An 18,432-nucleotide genomic window follows, 5' to 3' on the forward strand; every position below is an offset into this window, starting at 1 on the left:
GAAAAGTTTGATCACTCAAAAGACTAAGTTTTCACAGACCGAACATTAGATATTTAGGGAAGAGTATATTCTGTGCCTTAAAAAGCAAGTGTTTGCATCAAGGAAAGTGGAGCCCAGGCTAAAATTATGTTTGTGTGAGTTTGCTTGAATCAGTACAATGTACCTTCATTTCATCAAAATTTAATCCTCTGCAGTATATTTTGTGAAAAATAGAGTAGAACTAAACAAAGGATGAGAGGAAGCAACTGCTGAGTGGAAGAGAAGGGAAACACAGATTAAGAGACATAGATTCTGTTCAGAGACAGAAGACCATGCAAATCACACAGACCAACACAACCCCAACCCATGCCCTGCTTTGGGTTTTTCACCTTTGTTAGACGATGTCCACACCCTTCTTAAACATTTATCTACCACCAAGAAGGCTGTAAGTTTGTAGAAAAAAGAAGCTGTGGTTGATTGATGCTTGAAATGCTGCATTTTATAGTGCATATGTAAAAGATACTGCATCAGAAAGCCCAACTCTTTTAGCCAAGGTCTTCATTACACACACATTAACAAAGTGGGGTATAGATTTTATGGACAGAATAGGTGTAGTAGGAGTCCAGATAACTATCAGTCTTGGATTCCTATCACTGTTCATGCTCTGCCCGCTTTCTTTTCCCTGCTTTTTACTTTGAATGCATCATCTCCAAGTATCAAGGCTAGTATCTGTGCTACAGAAAAGAGGAAAAAACATAAGCAGAGGTAGGGCAATACACAGCTGTAGTGTGGAAGGGGATACTGCCCAACTATTATGTTTAAACATGGTAAGAAAGAGGGGGGAGGGAAGGAACAGAGTGGCATAGCTGTACTCTGGAGGAGAAAAGTCCATCTCTCTTCCAGTTGTTCCAGGAAGAGGGAGAGGTTCAATACAACAACAGCAGTTCTGTCTTTGTGCAAGAGTCATTTGCATCAGCCAAATAGACCTTTTGCCTTCTTCCTTTTGCTCTTGGCAATGGGCAAATGAACCTTCTGGGTCTGGGAGGAAGGTACCTGGAAAGAAGAGGCAATCATTAGAACCAATCAGTTAACAAATTGATTAATCAGTAGGAACAAACAAAAACAATTACAGCCACACAGGATCTCTCTGGTATATTCACTTCAAGCATTTGGCTATCCAAACACAGAGCTTACAGCTGTTGCATGGGTTGTGAAAAGTAGCAAGTAGCTGGCAGTAGCACTTGGTAATGTTGGTCATGGGATAAATGTGTCTTTTGTATATCTAACTTATGAAGGTTACATCTGTGGGGCAAAAAGAACCTGGAGGAGTCCACAGGACATCCATGAGTTAATCAGTCTCACAGTGAACAAGGCAAGTTCCTACTCCAGACACCAGCTAGTCCTCTTGATGCAGGGCACTCAGTAAAGGGGATGGTAAAGCATGGTTTGGATTCACCAAGACCCCCTTGCCTATGCAATTTCCCCTTTGTTTATATGAAAACTACATTCCTAAGGACTTTCTAGTTACTCTTTTTCATGCAGTAAATCAAATCTTGAATTTGCTTTGCACTGACATTTTAGTACTATTGTTTTTCCACATGGCCAAACATACATTTATTTATTTATACAACACGTGCAATTTTTACTCATTTGTAACAGGGATAGACACCTTTCCTCAAGGAAGCTCCACTGTGAGGGGACATCATTTTTTTCTAGCACTCAAAATGCAATATATAATCACTGGGAAAATGTAATTCTCTCTCCCAGCCACTGCAATCTGGAATGCTGTCTGGAATGCAGTTGCATGAATGTCACATATACTTATTGCCTAGTGCCTATAACAACACTACTGGCAAATGACTTAACTCCTCGCACACACAAATGCCATCATCATTTTATGAGCTTTCAAAAATTTGTATGCGCTGGCAGGGTCAGTACATGATCTTCTGTTCCCATGTGACTTTGCTACTTCACATATCACTGGGACACTGCAGGATAGAATAATACAAAAATGGCAACCATACTGTTTCAGCAAACTAGGCCTAGGTCTGCGTTCAATTCCTGTTTTCTCCCCTTCTCATTAGTTTCTCATTCTGTAAAAACCATCTGCCCTTTTAAGTCTTTCTTCTACCAATAGCATGTTACTCCACTTGCCTGGAAGAGCCTCCTCCTTCTAATCTATTAAGCTACCTCCCAACACTTTTCCTATTTCATTCCACCACCACCACCCCCAGCATAAGATGTTTCCACTGCCATTTTGGTCACATCCTTGTTGGGTGACTGCACAGCTCCTGTGGCTCCCAGTATGAATCCCTATGAAACTGCTGCCAGAAGGATGAAGGCAGATGTACATTTTAAAATGTCTAAGTGAAGGGACCATAGCTCAGTGGTAGAGCACATGCTCTTCATGCAAATGATCCCCAGATTTAAACCCTGGCATCAGGAAGCAGTAATGGGAAAAACCTTTGGCCAAGGGCCCTGGAGAATCATTGCCAGTCAGAGTAGAGAGCACTGGGCTTGGTGGACCATTGGGCTGAGTCAGAAAAAGGCACCACTTTTCCCATGCCTTCTGCTGCTAGGGAGCTCTCCTCTTCTCCTATTTACATTACAAATACACCTTGACAAGCCTTTTGCCATGCACCGCAACCCACAGCTGGTATTCAGTAAGCAGTGAGCAACAGCACCTCACACTCTCTTGTGTTTGTTGCCAAACTGTAGACATTCGCCTGCCCCTTTCTATTCCAAGATTGCAGGACATACATGGACTGGCAACCTATGGTTTGCTTACTCCACCACACCTCTGTGGAGCTGGCAGACCACTATATAATATAGAGGGCTGCAAAAGCTAGTAGATGCATCAGGATCTCTGGGAAAGTTCCCGTGTCCCTCCATCCACATTCACAGCATGGTTACCCCCAATCATATCCTCATACATCTATCCCTTCCATGGCCCATTCCCACATGTACGCTGAGGGGCTCTTCTCACCACTGTTTCTTGTGTACACTGGGCAGCTGCTGACTGCGATTCAGTCTTCTCTTCCTCAGTTGGCAAATCTGCAGCCCCCTGGGCAAGGTCCTGGAAGCTGGCATGTTCAGGATTCTCACAGTCTCCTGATGGCGTCAAATAAAAACAACATACATGGGAGCGGGGAATTCAGTAGGCCAATGTGTATAGGAAAGAGCAGGGGCAAGGGAATCTTGGAGCGAAATTCCCCCGACTGATCGCTATGGCGCCCAACCGGAAGTCCAATCAACAGGCAAGTAGCTGAATTATGTACTAGCTGAAGCTTCTGAACAGGCTTCGAAGGTAGCATCATAGTGCATTATGGCAATCCAACCTTGGAATAACTAAAGCAGGGATGGGGAACCCCATGTCTAAGGCCAAATGCAGCTCTCCAGGCTTCTCTCCAGACCACACTCCCTCCCCAGGCTATAACCCTTGCTGGCCTTCCTTCAGATCCTCAAGTCTTTTTGCCTGGCTTTAATGTCTCCTTGTACACCGATTGACTCTTCCTTGCCTACCTGGAGTATAGAGAAGGGTGTGCAATTGTGTATAAATTAGGGATCTTTACCATGGTGTCTGTGAAAGTTTCCAGTGGTGTGCCTGGGCAGGTGCAACACTCTGAGCTTTCACTTTTTCTTTTTTTTAAGTAAGTCCCTAGCTCTTCTAGAAAGGAGGTTATGGGGCAAAATGTGCAAGTACCTTTTTTTAAAAAAGTTTTTATTAAGGATTTTTTGTTTTAGAAAGCAAACAGATAAACAGGGAAAGGTACATCTATTGTCTCCACGTTCGATTCAGTCTTTTTCACAGTTCATTTATGTTTGGTGAGAGACCCTTTTGTCATAGACATATTGCAGTTGGGGGAAAGTTGGGGAGAGAGAGATGGGGGTATTGTTCTTCATTCTATTGCCTATTACTGCATTAGTTTAAGTGGGTTGTGTCAGCATCACATGGGTAGGTCCTTTGTTTATGTATTTATTTATTTTTATTGATAATGCGAGAGGTTAGGGCAGGCTTCCTCAAACTCGGCCCTCCAGATGTTTTTGGCCTACAACTCCCATGATCCCTAGCTGGCAGGACCAGTGGTCAGGGATGATGGGAAATGTAGTCTCAAAACATCTGGAGGGCCGAAATTGAGGAAGCCTGGGTTAGGGATTCCCAAGCTTGGTTGATTTCATTCAGTTGATTGCAGTGTGGCTTGTTTTTTGGGGGGAGGGCTAGGTTGTTGGGTCAGGCAAGCCATATTGATTTGTATGCTGTTTGGGGGGGGGGATAGGTCATTGTCCCGTTGTGCTGCGTTTGTGATAAAGGGGAACCACATTGGGGTGAAGGTATTCTCCTTTGCTTGTCTCTGTGTTAGTTTGAGTTTGTTGGTTAACTTCTCTAGTAGGGTGGTTTCCCACACATTTCAGTACCCATGGTCTATGTTCACTCCCAACAGGTTCTTCCAGTGTCTAGTTACGATATTGTGTAAGCATAAGGTTGTTGGGGGGTGGTTGGCTCTCTAATTTTGTGTTATGCCATGCTCCCCAGGCAGTCATTTTGTGTTATATCATGTCCTCCCATAGCAGTTATTTTGTGACTGGCTCTCCCAGTATTTCTTCAAAATTCAAAATGTGCTCACAAGTTCAAAAACGTTGGCAGCCCCTGGTATAGATTCTAACCCATTGTACAAATATACGTGCCAGTGGTGGGCAGGAGCCAAAAGCAAAAGTGAACAGAGCAATACATGTAAATGTTGGTTTGTTCACTTTTGCCTTTGGCCTCTGCCCACCACGGGTACGTGGCCCTTGAAAGACTACCCAAAAAGGAATGTAATTTTGGGGCTGAAAAAGGTTCCTCATCCCTGTACTAAAAGCATGAACGATAAGATGAGCAGGGGGTACAAGAGAATAATACACATAATACACATAAAAATGGCACATCAAGAGGTTGTTTCACTCTCTTGTGGGTAGACTAGCTTGCTTTCTTTTTTTTGAGCTAGGAGCAGCCCATCTGGAGATGCATCAGGAAAATTGCATGGCTATTTTGTGGCAGTTTAAAAACATCAAAGTTAAGATTATTCCTGTTTATGGCTATTTGCCAGATGTATTCCTATCTTCACATGAGTAGTGTCGCAGTAGACACATCCTTCCCATTGCATGATTCATTTACTCACCTTCCCAGTGCCGTTTGCAAGCTGCCTTAGCCTGCTTTTGGGACACTGACACATAGAGCTCTTTCAGGTTAGAAGTGAATTGGTGCCCATCTCCCAGGCAGCAAGCTTGGGGCAAAATCTGTGAAGCAAAAGGGGAGCATGTCAAGCTGGCTATGAAGCATGTCAGAGGCAGGAATACAAGAAACTAGACTGCACAACACAAGAGAGCCTCATTTCAACTACAGTGGTACCTTGGTACTCAAATGGCTTGGCTTCCGAACAAATTGGCTCCCGAACGCCACAAACCCAGAAGTAAATGTTCCGGTTTGCGAATGTTTTTTGGAAACTAAACATCCGACATGGCTTCCACTTGAGTGCAGGAAGCTCCTTCAGCCAATCAGAAGCCGCGCCTTGGTTTTTGAATGTTTTCAGGCAGTGTTTTTTTTCTAAAAAAATGTTTAGGGGTAATCTCATTTTCCTACTGATATTGAAATACAGCCCCTCAATGAGGCCAAACGTAGATTCACAAAATGTTTAGGGGTATGCATACCCCTGCATCCCCCCAGAAAAAAGCACTGGTTTCAGGAGCTGAACGGGCTCCCGAAACGGATTAAGTTTGAGAACCAAGGTACCACTGTACAGCTCACCAGATAGGCACTTAGAAGGATGCTGATTCTGTACTGCAGTGTTACCAATAATGCTTGTGATAGGAAAGGCATCTCAGCAGTTGTACTGCATACTAAACAGCTGTAATTGGGGAGAGATAATATTTTAGTGGTAGAGCACATGCTTTGCTAGATGGTGCAGGTTCAATCCCCGGTACCTCCAGTTAAATGGGTGATGTAGCAGGTGAGGGGTGGGATCTCTGCCTGATATTCAGGAGAGCAGGCAATACTCGTCTAGATGGACAAAAACACTGACCTGATATAAGGAGCCTCATAGATTAATTCTTGCAATGGCTCTCACTGAAAAACAATCAGTGCTTGGAGTATCAACTTCCTGGGGAAATTCTCACTATACATTAAAGGATTTCCAATTCTCAATATGGAAGCTAGAATGAAATGGGAAAGATGCCCAGTTTCACCAGATCCAAAAGGGGGTAGCTACAGTGTTTGGAGGAGGAGATCCCAGTTGCTGCTGCTACTACCTACACCAGGCATGTGCAAAGTCAATTTTGGGGGCCTAATCCAGCCCACTGATCAATTTAATCTGGCCCCCGTGGGAGTATATGTCCGGGGTTAAAATCCTAAAAAAAGCCCAGCCCAGCAACTTCAATCCCAAAAAAGCTCAGCAACTTTGGGGTAAACGTCAATGCTAAAAAAAAAAGAAGTTCAACAACTTTGGGGGGAAATTGTAAAAAGCTCAACAACTTTGGCCAGCCCTCACGTATATTCACATTGAAAAAAGTTCGGGCACCTCTGATACGCACACCGATGAGGAAGAGCTGTGAAACAGTCCCCCCCCCCTTTCATGACAAAATGGTGAGGATAGCTATCACCACAGGGTGAGGGGCACAAGGCCTACACCCACCCCTGAACACAGTGAGCCCAGCCTGCTGCCTGCATTTCAAAAGCTTCCAGAGATAACTTCTCTGTGCACTGTGCCTGCTCCACACCCAAACAGTCGGGAGAACAAAGTGTAACAGATAACAGGGCAGTTCCTCTCCAGGCACTCACCCACTGAGCTGCTCAAGGCCAGAGTCCAAAGGCAGTGCCTGTCACCCACTCCTCCCACTCCAGGCCATAGGAGTGGCACAAGGCCCCCAGCTAATAGGAGAGGGGACATCAGGCTGACAGAAAGGGGTGGGGAGTGAGAGAGGAATGTCACATAGGTCTTGATATAACTCCCAAACCACCCTAAACTCTTTCAGGACGATTTGAGCATCAAGTAGGGGTCTAGCTTCTCTATGGCTACTGGTCATTTGCATATATTAGATTAAACATGCTAAACTGCCTTATACTGAGTTGCACCATTGCTTCAGTATAGCCTAGTGTTGTCTGCTCTGACTGGCAACCACTCTTCAAGGCTTCATGCAGTGGTCTTCCCCACCTCTGCAAGATGAGATATTAAGAACTGAACCCAGAACCTTCCTGCAAAGCAGGTGATCTGTCACTGAGCTACAGAGATATTCCGCTACATGTGGTGGGGTGAGGGGAGCTTATTCTTCAGATGTGAAGATCTTCCTATTCTATCCAAATGCCAACATCCTAGAAAATATTAATGTGAGGGAGTAAGGGAGGCTGGGAGCACTAATTTGGGAGATGTCCTGCTGAGTGGCAGAAGTCATGTAAAATAATATGGGGATAATCTGACCTCATCAATTTCTGTTGTGTACAGAAGTCTGAATGGAAGCCTCAGCTTTATGATGCAGAGCAGTGGGACTCTGCCTATCAACTCCCTTCCCTACAACATGAGGTTTGTGACATGAAGCTGGGTCCATATGAATCACCCTCACTGCAATGCAAGCATGTGTTTCCCCTTCACCAAAATGAGGAAGTACAAGCAGACATTTGCCTGCTACAAGTTCAGACGAAAGGCTCTTCCACTGCATTGGGACTAGAGCACATTCTGCAAATGACATAAATAATGCAACTGCTCTTTGATCTATCACTTTGGGTTCAATAGAAGTAAATGGTTCCACATCAACAGAAGAGGCAACTACACAGTTGGGAGAGGACCACACACACCAAATTAAGCTGTCCTGATGGCAAAAGTACTATTAAAGAAGGCAAGGAGGTTGGGATGCAGAGGATATCATCACCAAGGGTAGGTAGTTAAGGAGTATTGGGAATGAACCTATAGGCTATGACAGGGAATAACAGGATGAAAAGACTTATTCTTGCGATAACTAATGAAAGGCCCTTCCAGCGTAACCAAAGCCTTCACAGAAAATGCTTTTATTTGTATGTGCTTATGTTACTTGGTTCCTCTGAGGAATCCAGACACTTTCCTTCAAAGTGCTTCTGCTGCAGGAAAATCACATATTCCCAATACTGAAAGGATAATATTATGCCACACAGCAAATGCAACCACTCGTCTCCCCTAATCACACACACATTTGGATTGCAAATGCTGCAGGATTGTGGGCACCTACTGACTATGACCCATAACATGAATGGAGATGAGTGACAACCCTTTGCCATGCCGATGTTATCATATTTTTTGTTTCTCCTTACCACTTGGAAGTTTTGAGTACTCATTTGCTGTTCCATGAAGCCCTTTAACAACTGTGCCTGCAGTACAGCCTCTCACCATTTTATTACACTTTATGATTTTGTTTCTCTTTTCTTTGGAGGCTATGCAAAGGAGGACACAAATATCTCATTTTACCAATACAAACATAATGAAAAGTTGCTCCTTTGAAATAAAGCTGCCCCACCCCACACACATTATGTTGGACATTATGGCACTGAGTTGACAAACATCCAGAATAATAAGTGCAACCACTGGAAAGGCCCACAGAGTCTTTGGAAACTGCTACATCCACCTTTTACAGCCATGAAGGCTAGAAGGAGGTGCTTTTTCAAATGAAACCTAGTGTTATGAGGAATTAGATGACCTATTCATAGTGACAGTGTGATTATATCCACCCAGTATAATTCAGTACCTCAGCAATTTTAGGGAGTATTCACCCTGTTCACTGATACAATATGGTCCAGAATACAATATTCAAAACAGAAACAGAACAGAACTACTGTGTGTTTTCCTACGTGTCTCTAAAAGGAGAAGGCAAACACATTGGCCAGAGGTATACCACTAAGGAAAATGAAAGGAAGGGCTTGCCAGGGACTTGAGCAATTGTTAATGGTCATTGCATCTACAAACTGTGCTTTTCCCTATAGAACATGGTTTGGCTTACTTGCCTGAGCCATCTTGTTCAATCTGTTCCTCTGTACAGTAATGCTTTTTCCTGCAGTACCCCTGCTCTTTTCTTGAGGAAAGTGGACTTGTTTGCAGGGAGGGAGTAGTGGGTGGAATTGCTTTTGAGAGGACCCTAGGTTTAGATAACCCTTTGTCCCCTTCATACCTCACAAGAGGGACCGCAAACAAAAGGTTTTGCTTATAACCATTGAGATCAGCATTTTCATCAAGTCCAGCCTGTGGTGAGTTGTAAAACTGGCAGGTGAATGAACCCCAAAGGTAGGGCAAGAACAGCCAATAGGCAGTTGGAGGTGCCAGATCAAAGGCAAAGACATAGTCATAACTCAAGGAAAAGTAAACAGCAGGGGACCGGCACAGAACAAAAACAGTGTACCCAGGGCAGGCACCGTGGCGGGTCATTGCCTCCCTTCCTTGCTTTCCCCATCCATTCACTCCCCCCTACACTGGTAATACTGGCAGAAAACAAGGTGGTAGCAAATCCCAGGGCATGGTGACCCCCACTGCTTTCTCTAAGCCACTGCCAGAAATTGTGCTCTCAAAGCCTATGGTCTCTCACTAAGACAAGCACAGATTCTTTGCCCAAAGTTGAGGATCAATTGCCCCATGTTACTCTGGACTGTAAGCCCCATGATGGCACTGGCACAGGAAGAGTAATACGGGGGGAGTGCCCCGCCCCCAGCAGCGCGATCCTGGTGGGGTGACATCGCAGCTGCCCCCCCGCGCTGAGCACCTTGCCCCAGGACACGCCCCCCCTGTGGGCGGCGTGCCCCACCCCAGGACACGTACCCCACCCACAGGACATGTGCCATGCCCCTGTGGGCAGCGCACCCCCCGGGATGCGTGCTAGCCCCGCCCCCGCCTGCTCTCCGCCCGCCCCCCAGTGCCAGAGCATGAAGCTCCGTCACTGCATGATGGCAGAGGACATTATAGCAATGACTGCAGAGGATGGGCAAAATCTCTGCACTTGTCATTCTAGAAAGGGATTCTCCACATATTCATAGGAGAGCCATTAGACCTATTTTGGCATGTAAGTGGCATATACCGGTAAATAAATAATTATCCCATTTAGTTCAGTACAGTCGTACCTCGGGTTACGTACTTTTCGGGTTACGAACTCCGGTAACCCGGAAGCGCAACCCGGAGCGCGTGCAGCGCGTGGATGCGCAGAAGCATTATGTGCAGTTCGCGTATGTGCAAACCACTACTTCCGGGTTTTTCGCACACTTGTTCGGGTTGCGTACTTTTCGGGTTACGAATAGTAACCTGGAACCAATTACATACACAACCCGGGGTACCACTGTATTGTCTACACTGAGTGGCAGTGGGTCTTCAGAGGTTCAGACAGGGGTCTTTCCTGGAGCTATGTGGAGATGCTGGGGACAGAACCTGGAACCTTCTGTATGCAAAGCGTGTGTTCTACCATTGAGCTATAGCCCTGCCCATGAGCTCAGAAAGTATATATTCCACTGTGATCCCCTTGGGGCTATTAAGGCAGCAAAGATGAGTTGGGGTTATTACCATGTCTCTGTAGAGCAGAGACTTGCCTAAGTAACACAAAATAAGGTCATCTTGCCTAAGGAAGCTCTGGTGTCATCTGGTGTTGACAATGCTCCAAGTTTGTTTTTTAAAATAAGTGTATCAAGGCTCAATCCTCATTAGGTAACAGATCACTATGAACCAAGCATGGCAGAGACCTGAACAACACACCAAAATCTGGGAAACTGGTGTTCCCTCTGTTAAAACTGCCCATCCAGTGGATTCAGAGCACCTATGCACTCACTATTTCCATAGGAAGCCCATCCTTATAGTGCATTTTAACCCATTTGGAGGGAAAGGGAGAGCAGGAGAGCACAAAATACCTTCTTCCCTCTTTGTAACATCTGCTTCTGCTGTCCAGTATCTGAGCCCTGTTCAGATGGCTAGCCACTCTTTGCACCCAAGTGGCATCTACACAGTTTGGGTAATCACCCTAGTGGGGTTACATCAACTTGCTAGATGTGTTGATCATCCCACATCATTCTAATCTTGCATTTACTGTAGTTTAATTCCTACAATAGCCCAGGATAGCAGCAGACTGTTGGTGGCAGCTGGTTAACTGTAAGACATCTCAAAAGTAATTTTTGCTGCAATCATAACTGTATCTACCCAGAAGACCAGTATTTTTGAATTCAGTGGGACTTACTCCCAGGTAAGTGGGAATGGGAATGCAGCCTCAGTCCTTAAAGCAAGTTGGATTCTCATTGCAATGGACCAAATATGTAAAACCAGGTTAAAATGTGTCAAGTACAGCATATTCAAATGTCACAAATTCCTAAGCAAAACTTTTGGAGTGAAGTTATTATATAAAATAGTCAAGCGAGTAATCAAACAAGCAAACTTTCAACAAACAGAACCATTCCAAGACACAAATACTAATTGGCTAACAAGGCACATTATACTTCCTCACATGATGTCATCATGTCTTCCTCCTCAAGGCAAAACAAAACAAGGAGACATTTTTCAAGGCTGTCAGAATTCAAAACTGAATGTGTTGCTCAGATTTTCAGAAATCTGCATTGTTTACAAATGAACAACATAGGTCCAAAGCCCCATTCAACTCAGGATTTCCACAGCAATCATTGTATAAAAGAGAGGTTATAACTACTCTCCCATGCCATGATTTATGAAACCTTAGGCCACTTACAAATGTCACCTAGTTCATTACTAATAGGTTAGTAAACAGTCACCAGAAACTGCCCCAAGCAGCCTAAACTGTCTCCCCAGTATTCTGCTCATTCTCCCCCCTCCCCCCCCAACAGATGATTTATTATGGACTCAATGTGCAGTCTCTGCCTGAATCCAATGCACCAGCTCCTTCACAAGATAACCAAAGCTTTCTAGGACACGTAAGTAAAAATGTCCCAAAGATAGCAAAATCGCTACCAAGCAATGTTCAAAAGGGAGTCACTGGGAAAGGTGCCAAATAAGAGCACATGCCATTCCCTTGCCCGGGAGCTGTTGCTGAGGTGGGCGGGTGATATGGATTGTCCCTGTACAAAATCAGCAAAAAAAGTTGCGTCTCAACCGAGCATGACGGATGCAGAGTGCTCGCCAGCATGAGTTAAATAGGGGTATGCTGCTGCCTGTGTTATGACTACCTGACAAGGCCAAATATGTATCAGATGCCAGCAGCTCAAGGCTAAGGTTGGGAGGACTAGAGGATTTACACAGTAGGCCATCCAGGAGCTCAGTGATCTGCAGGGCACTGGGGCAGAGATTCTGAGCCTTCAGCTCCTAGGCCAAGAGGTTTGCCTAAGGTTTGCCAGGGAACAGAGGAGCCACAGCACAATCTATTCTGCAGCTGTGAGATAGGCAACACTTTATGAAGGACATGTCAGAATTGCTTTCTGTGGGACAAAGGTGTAGAATAGTCATAAGACCCCCACCTTGGAGGACGGACAGGCTGATGTTAGATCTCATGAGGGGTCGGGTGGAAGGCTGGTCTGTAGCAACATTCCTCAACCTGGTGCCCTCCAGATGTTAGGGACTATACCTCCCATTGTCCGTTACTAGTGTCCACGCAGGCTGAGCTGATGGGTACCATAGGCCAAAATATCTTGAAGGCGCCTCCTCTATTATTTGTCCCTAGCATCTGGTTTTCCAAGGCATCATTTAATAAGAGGCTTCTATGGGCAAGACATGGTGTGGCAGATAGAAGGAGCTTTAGGGAGCCAACGAAGGAGTAGTAGAATTATCTTAGCTAGGAAGCATCCCCACTTTTTTTTTAATGGTACAAATTTGGAAGGCAGGCACTCAGGCTTGGTTACTTTTAAAGTCTGTAAGTGCAGACAGCTTCTATCTAAGCCTGGGGTCAGGCAAATGTTTCCATACTTTATTCCAGGTATAGCATGAGTTTCAAAGACTTGAGACAATTGATTGTCAAGCAAATAACAAAACAAGGTTGGGACCAAACAGCAATGAGAGCAAAAACAGCATAGTAGTCTTGGTCTCCAGCACCACAAAATCAAGGGCCTGTGGATGATCAGAGAACACATTACCTATGGGCCATATGTGCAGCAAACTTCCATTTCCTTCTGAAGCCAGCAACTTAATTAATGCATGCAGATAGGGTAGCAAAGGCCACCAGACAATATACCGTACATTTGCTCTGCAGGAAATGATCTAGGAGGGACCACATCCTACCTTGCAGGGATTATTTATGATGGTGAATTAAAGCCATTTATCTGGCCAGGAAGGAATATTTAGAGGTACAGCAAAGACATTAATGTTTTGAACAGAAGCTATGATCAAAGAAAGGTATCATATCTACATTTGCATCTTAGCTGACACAGTGTTGCCCTGTTAGGGGCAGATAAGTCAGAAGAAGAAGAAATGCTTTTTGGAGACAGCAAATATGGATGTCTTTTTGGATTCAGGGGAGCAACATACTGCCCTCCAAATAATGTTGGACTGCAATTTCCATCAGCACCGACCATTGAACATGCTGCCTGGGACTGATAGGAGACCAACATCACCTAGAGGGCACTGCACTGGGTACTCTTGGATTAGAACAATGCTTTTCCAACTGCGTTTCAGAAAGCCTTGGGTTCTATAGAGATTATTCAATGAGAAAACCAGCAATGAAAGAAAGCTTCACCACCATTAGCAATACTCTCCATCCAATGTACAGGAGTGAGCGGAGATAAGGGCCTGTTCTGACCCAAGCTAAATTTGTCCAGGGGAATTGCAAAGGTGATTAGAGTTGGCCTGCGTCCCATAGGAAGTGAATGTACAGCCTTGAACCTGCCCCCAGCATCCAGGGGTTCATTGGAAGGCAAGTTGGAGTGGAAGAAATCCCCTCAACAGATAGTAAACTGGATTAGAGAAATATGAGAGAAAATGCACAGCAACCTTATCTCTAATAAATTCACACCATAACTGTTAATTTAGGCTTGTCTTAAGCTGCATCTGCCTGGATATAATTTAACAGGACTTACTTCCAAGTAAGTATGCATAGGATTGTGCTGCATATCATACTAAAGCTTGGCCTCAAAAAGTGTTTTGGTTGACTTGGGGAAATTAACCAAGCACACCTAAAGAGAAAGGATTTAGATGTGCAGGGAGACTAGGATTCTGAGCAACATGGTATACTAGCATGGTATACCAGCACGGACATGTCAGAGGAACAGGCAGGAGATATTGGTAGCCTGAGTTTGGCAAACAGATGACCGCTTGCTTACCTCAGATAGATAACAGAAACTCTCATATCTAACCTCCTTGCAATACTTATGGATGGAGCTTTTTATTGTGCCTATATAGCTGTTTTCTGACTCCCTTGAACACAACAGGCACTGATACTTCACACAGCCTGCAGCACCAGAAGGTGACTAGGCTAAGATGACCGCTGCCTGGTAAGTTCTAAGGCAAAAGCCCATCCCCACCCTTTCCCCTCCATGCTTTGTGTTCTCATTCTCCCCTCCTCTATATGTTCAAATAGGAAACAAGCTGCTAGTAGCACTGTGCAGTGGTTTCAGAGTGCTGTGTATGTGTTTGGGGGTGGGAAGGGGGAGTATATTGGCTAAGGTTGCAGTGCCCAATGACCAAGTCCCTATGTGAGTGCAGTCTCTAAAACGGTCATTCCCCAGGAGCAGTCTGGACCCTTTCATTATCACACCAGAGCTTGCCAAGTGGTTACAAACATTTTCCCTGGCAAAGCCCATATTCCAATTTTTTAATATATTTTTAACTGATTGGGGCTGGCTTTGAAATTATAGCCTGGGCTGTGGCGGTGCGACTGTCAGATCTGCCCACATTCCCGTGGGCAACCTCAGCACATGTTCCATCGAGGGAGGGCATGCTTAATAAATCACCCTGTGGCCAGGGGAGCATAGGGGTTTGGGCTGAGAGGGGGGAGGGGGGGAGGAAGGAAGGAAGGGAAACAAGGCATAAGACATTGAGCACTGGTTCGTGGCAGAGCAGGGTGGAACCCAGGACCCAAGACTGGTGTCACCCATGACAAACCATAGGGAGTGAACTGGAGGTATCCTCAACTTTGGCATGACAGAAGAGACTCAATATAAAGCTTCTTCTCAACCACTATGTGACAATAAGGCACTCTGGGACCACTGAAGAGGGCTATTGCTCCCTGGAGTGCTAACTTAATCCTACTGAAACACAGATTTATTCAGTTTTTGCCACTTAAGCCACTGTACTGTAAGGAAGATTGGGCATGAATTTGTCAGCCGTGCTAGAAGGGGATGGCACACTGGCACAGCTGAACTTGAGTCTATGTATCCTAAGAAGGCAAAGAACTGGGCTCCTGCTCTCTGCATGCAGCTATCAGACTACATGTTGCACACACCGCTGTGACAGGTGGGTAGCCGTGTTGGTCTGCCATAGTCAAAACAAAATCGAAAATTCTTTCTAGTAGCACCTTAGAGACCAACTGAGTTTGTTCCTGGTATGAGCTTTCGTGTGCATGCACACTTCTTCAGACACCGCTGTGAGACAACTCATCGAGAGCTGACAGTGTTTGGGAAAAGCTGCTGACTGCAGGACTTTCAGTTAACAAATCAGCACAGAGCCCCAACTCTAGATTTCCCTCTGCCTTTGGTGCAGAGGATAAACATAAGCTAACTGACACACTCAGGAGAGGCCTACATGCACAGCTAGAGTCAAAAGGCCTTACAGCAGTGTTTTTCAACCTTTTTTGGGCAAAGGCACACTTGTTTCATGAAAAAAATCACGAGGCACACCACCATTAGAAAATGTTAAAAAAATTAACTCTGTGCCTATATTGACTATATATAAAGTAATTCTCTTGAATTTTTCAATTTTTCCCACGGCACACCAGGCAACATCTCACGGCACACTAGTGTGCCGCGGAACAGTGGTTGAAAAACACTGCCTTACAGGTCTGGCCTCCATAAAGGAAGGAAATGGAAGTTTCTAAAGAGAGAGAGATTACTGGTAAGTAAAACTTTGAGAAGCAGGGTTGAAAGAGCTAGAAGTGATCCAGGCTTGAGGTAAAGAACAGGAATAGGAAAGAAGCTCTGATTTCATCCTGGCCCAGTGCCCCATATGCATATGGGTCAGAAGGGGGCAGCAAAAGCAAACGAGGGGTGGTGGAAGTGTTGGCTGAGCTGCTAGGCATCTAAACGTGTCTGTGAGAGCTAAGGACTGATTTGCTCAGAAGGCCAATGTACAGGCAACTCTCAGCTTCCAGGTCATCCCAGGGACCCCTCCAGGCAGGAAAGCTCTAGGAGGGTCAAGCAATGGCTGAGGGGGACTGAGGGGTCGTAGGCAGGGCGGCCAGTGGGGCAAACAGGAAGAAGCCAGCAGGGCGGAAGTGGGGAGCGTGACAGGCCAACGTGGCCGAGCGCTGCACACAATGTTTTCCTTTCCCCCTGTAGCCCCGACGCTTAGAGAGTAAATGTCAGGCACATAAAGGCCGGCACTGTGGAACGGGGAATGCAGGGCCGCTGTCCCTGTGTAACTGCCGCATAACACATAATCAAGGCAGTCTTTCCCCGCTGAGGCACCCACCTAACAACTGACAGTCTATGCTCACTCTGAGACCACAGCAGCCCGGCCTGCTGCTCAATAACCTTTTCTTTCCCCGTTTGCTGCTGTTTTCCTGGCTTGGGTTACAGGCCTTTTCTCACAGCTCTCTATTTTGAGGTGTGCATGTGTGTGTGTGTGGGGGGGGGACATTGTGAAAGCCCTATGTGGAATCATCCCCATCCACAGACCCCTCCCCTCCCCTTTGTGCAATTTTGGACTGTCTACGAGAGGTGGAAATATTTCTGCCCTAGGAATAAGGCCAAAGGAAATGGGACAGTTGCAGGAACTTGGGAGAAAATGTATCAAGGGGAAGGGGATGGGCCTCTAGGTCAGACACTGGCCCAGAGGTTAGAGGAAATGAGTTAAGTTTGCTGCTCTGCCACAGAGAACCTGTGTCACCTTAGATGTGGCACTTAACAGCAAGGCTTTTGGGGGGGGGGAAATACTCCAGTTTTGACTAAACAGTGCCAAGAAGAGCATAATAATCATACCAAAGCTCTTCAATAAAGAATGGCAAGTACTGTATTACCGTAAAGCAGGAGTGGGGAACCTCCAGATGCTGCTGCACAACAACTATAAAAGCAGGACCTGAACACAATAACACTCTCCCCTCTCTTCTTAGCAAGTGGTATTCAGAGGCATACTGCCTCCAACCGTGGAGACAGATCATAGTCATTGTAGTTAGTAGCCACTGATAGCCTTATCTTCCATGTATTTGTCTAATGGTTGGTGGCCATCACTATGGGAGCTAATTCCACATTATAACTATGTGTTGTGTGGATGAGTGTCTCCTTTGATCTGTTCTGATTTTTTCAACATTCAGCTTTGTTGGATGGTCTTGAGTTTTAGTATGAGGAGCAAGGCAGAAAAAACCCTTCTCTATTCATTTCTCCACATAATGCATTATCTTATACACCTCCACATCCCTACCCCCTCGTCTCATTTCTACACTCAAAAGCCCCAAATGTTGTAACCTTTCCTCATAGCAAAGTTGCTTCAGCCCCTTGTTCATTTTAAGTGCCCCTTTCTGAATCCTTTCTAGCTCTACAATATCCTTTTTGAGGTGAGGCAACCAGAACTGAACACAATATTTCAAATGTGGTCTCACCAGATTTGTATAACAACATTATGATACTGGCAGTTTTATTTTCAACTGCTTTCCTAACGATCCCTAACATGGAATTCATCTTTTGTGCTTTGTACTTAAAAACCACTATGAGCACAATGTTTTTGTGGAAAATGTAGTATATAAATAAACTGACTTGGTGTGTGTGAGAGAGAGATTGTCATTAGTGCCCCTTTCACCCTTGAGCTGAAATGCCTCACATTCATCTTAACTCTTTCCTGCGCAATGCAATACTAGCTTTGGACAATACTTCCTTGTTGCCTTATAAGACTATGAAAGATGCCAGGGGTCTGACATCCATAAAGATGCATAGTTTTAATAGTTATTTGGTTCTGAAAGTTGTGCAAATTGGCAGAGCAGACTGACATGGTCATCTGAGCAATTGTTCTGTTGCTATTTGCACGTCAGGTCAGAAGCACTTCTGGGGTCAGGTATGCTATGTGGAGTGTGGGAATGCCATTAGTGTGCATTCCATCCTTGAGTTGGAGGCCAGGAGTTGCTAATGGGTGCACATGTGCCCACTGTGCCCTGGTGCCCACAGCAACCCCCTATTGGCTGAAGTTCAGAACACCAAAATCAGAATAAAACTATGTCAATTTGCATAGTTTTAGCTGGTTTATTGATTTTAGATATTTCAAAGCTGTATTTCTGGACCATATGCACCCCAGGTGGCGAGCAGCAACAGAATCATGAAACTCAATAAAACAAAACAGCATTAACAAAATTTTCAAAATTAAAAAAAGATAAACTCATCAAAATGCATAA

The 18,432-nt window shown here is 45.1% G+C and overlaps 1 protein-coding gene across 2 annotated transcripts in view; it reads right to left on the reverse strand.

Moving 5' to 3' along the window:
• Positions 1 to 519: 519 nt before the first annotated feature.
• Positions 520 to 18,432, reverse strand: part of NHEJ1 (non-homologous end joining factor 1) — a 102,755-nt gene continuing 84,842 nt past the window's right edge. For both annotated transcript variants that reach the window (XM_033160782.1, XM_033160774.1), the window contains 3 exons: positions 5,139 to 5,256; positions 2,966 to 3,090; positions 520 to 1,032 (listed from right to left, as the gene is read on the reverse strand). In XM_033160782.1, coding sequence (XP_033016673.1) covers positions 952 to 1,032; positions 2,966 to 3,090; positions 5,139 to 5,256 — 324 coding nt within the window. In that variant the 3' untranslated portion in view covers positions 520 to 951. The remainder of the gene's footprint in view (positions 1,033 to 2,965; positions 3,091 to 5,138; positions 5,257 to 18,432) is intronic.

Source organism: Lacerta agilis, chromosome 1, assembly GCF_009819535.1.
Source record: "Lacerta agilis isolate rLacAgi1 chromosome 1, rLacAgi1.pri, whole genome shotgun sequence".
In the NCBI taxonomy this organism is placed as follows: Eukaryota; Metazoa; Chordata; class Lepidosauria; order Squamata; family Lacertidae; genus Lacerta; species Lacerta agilis.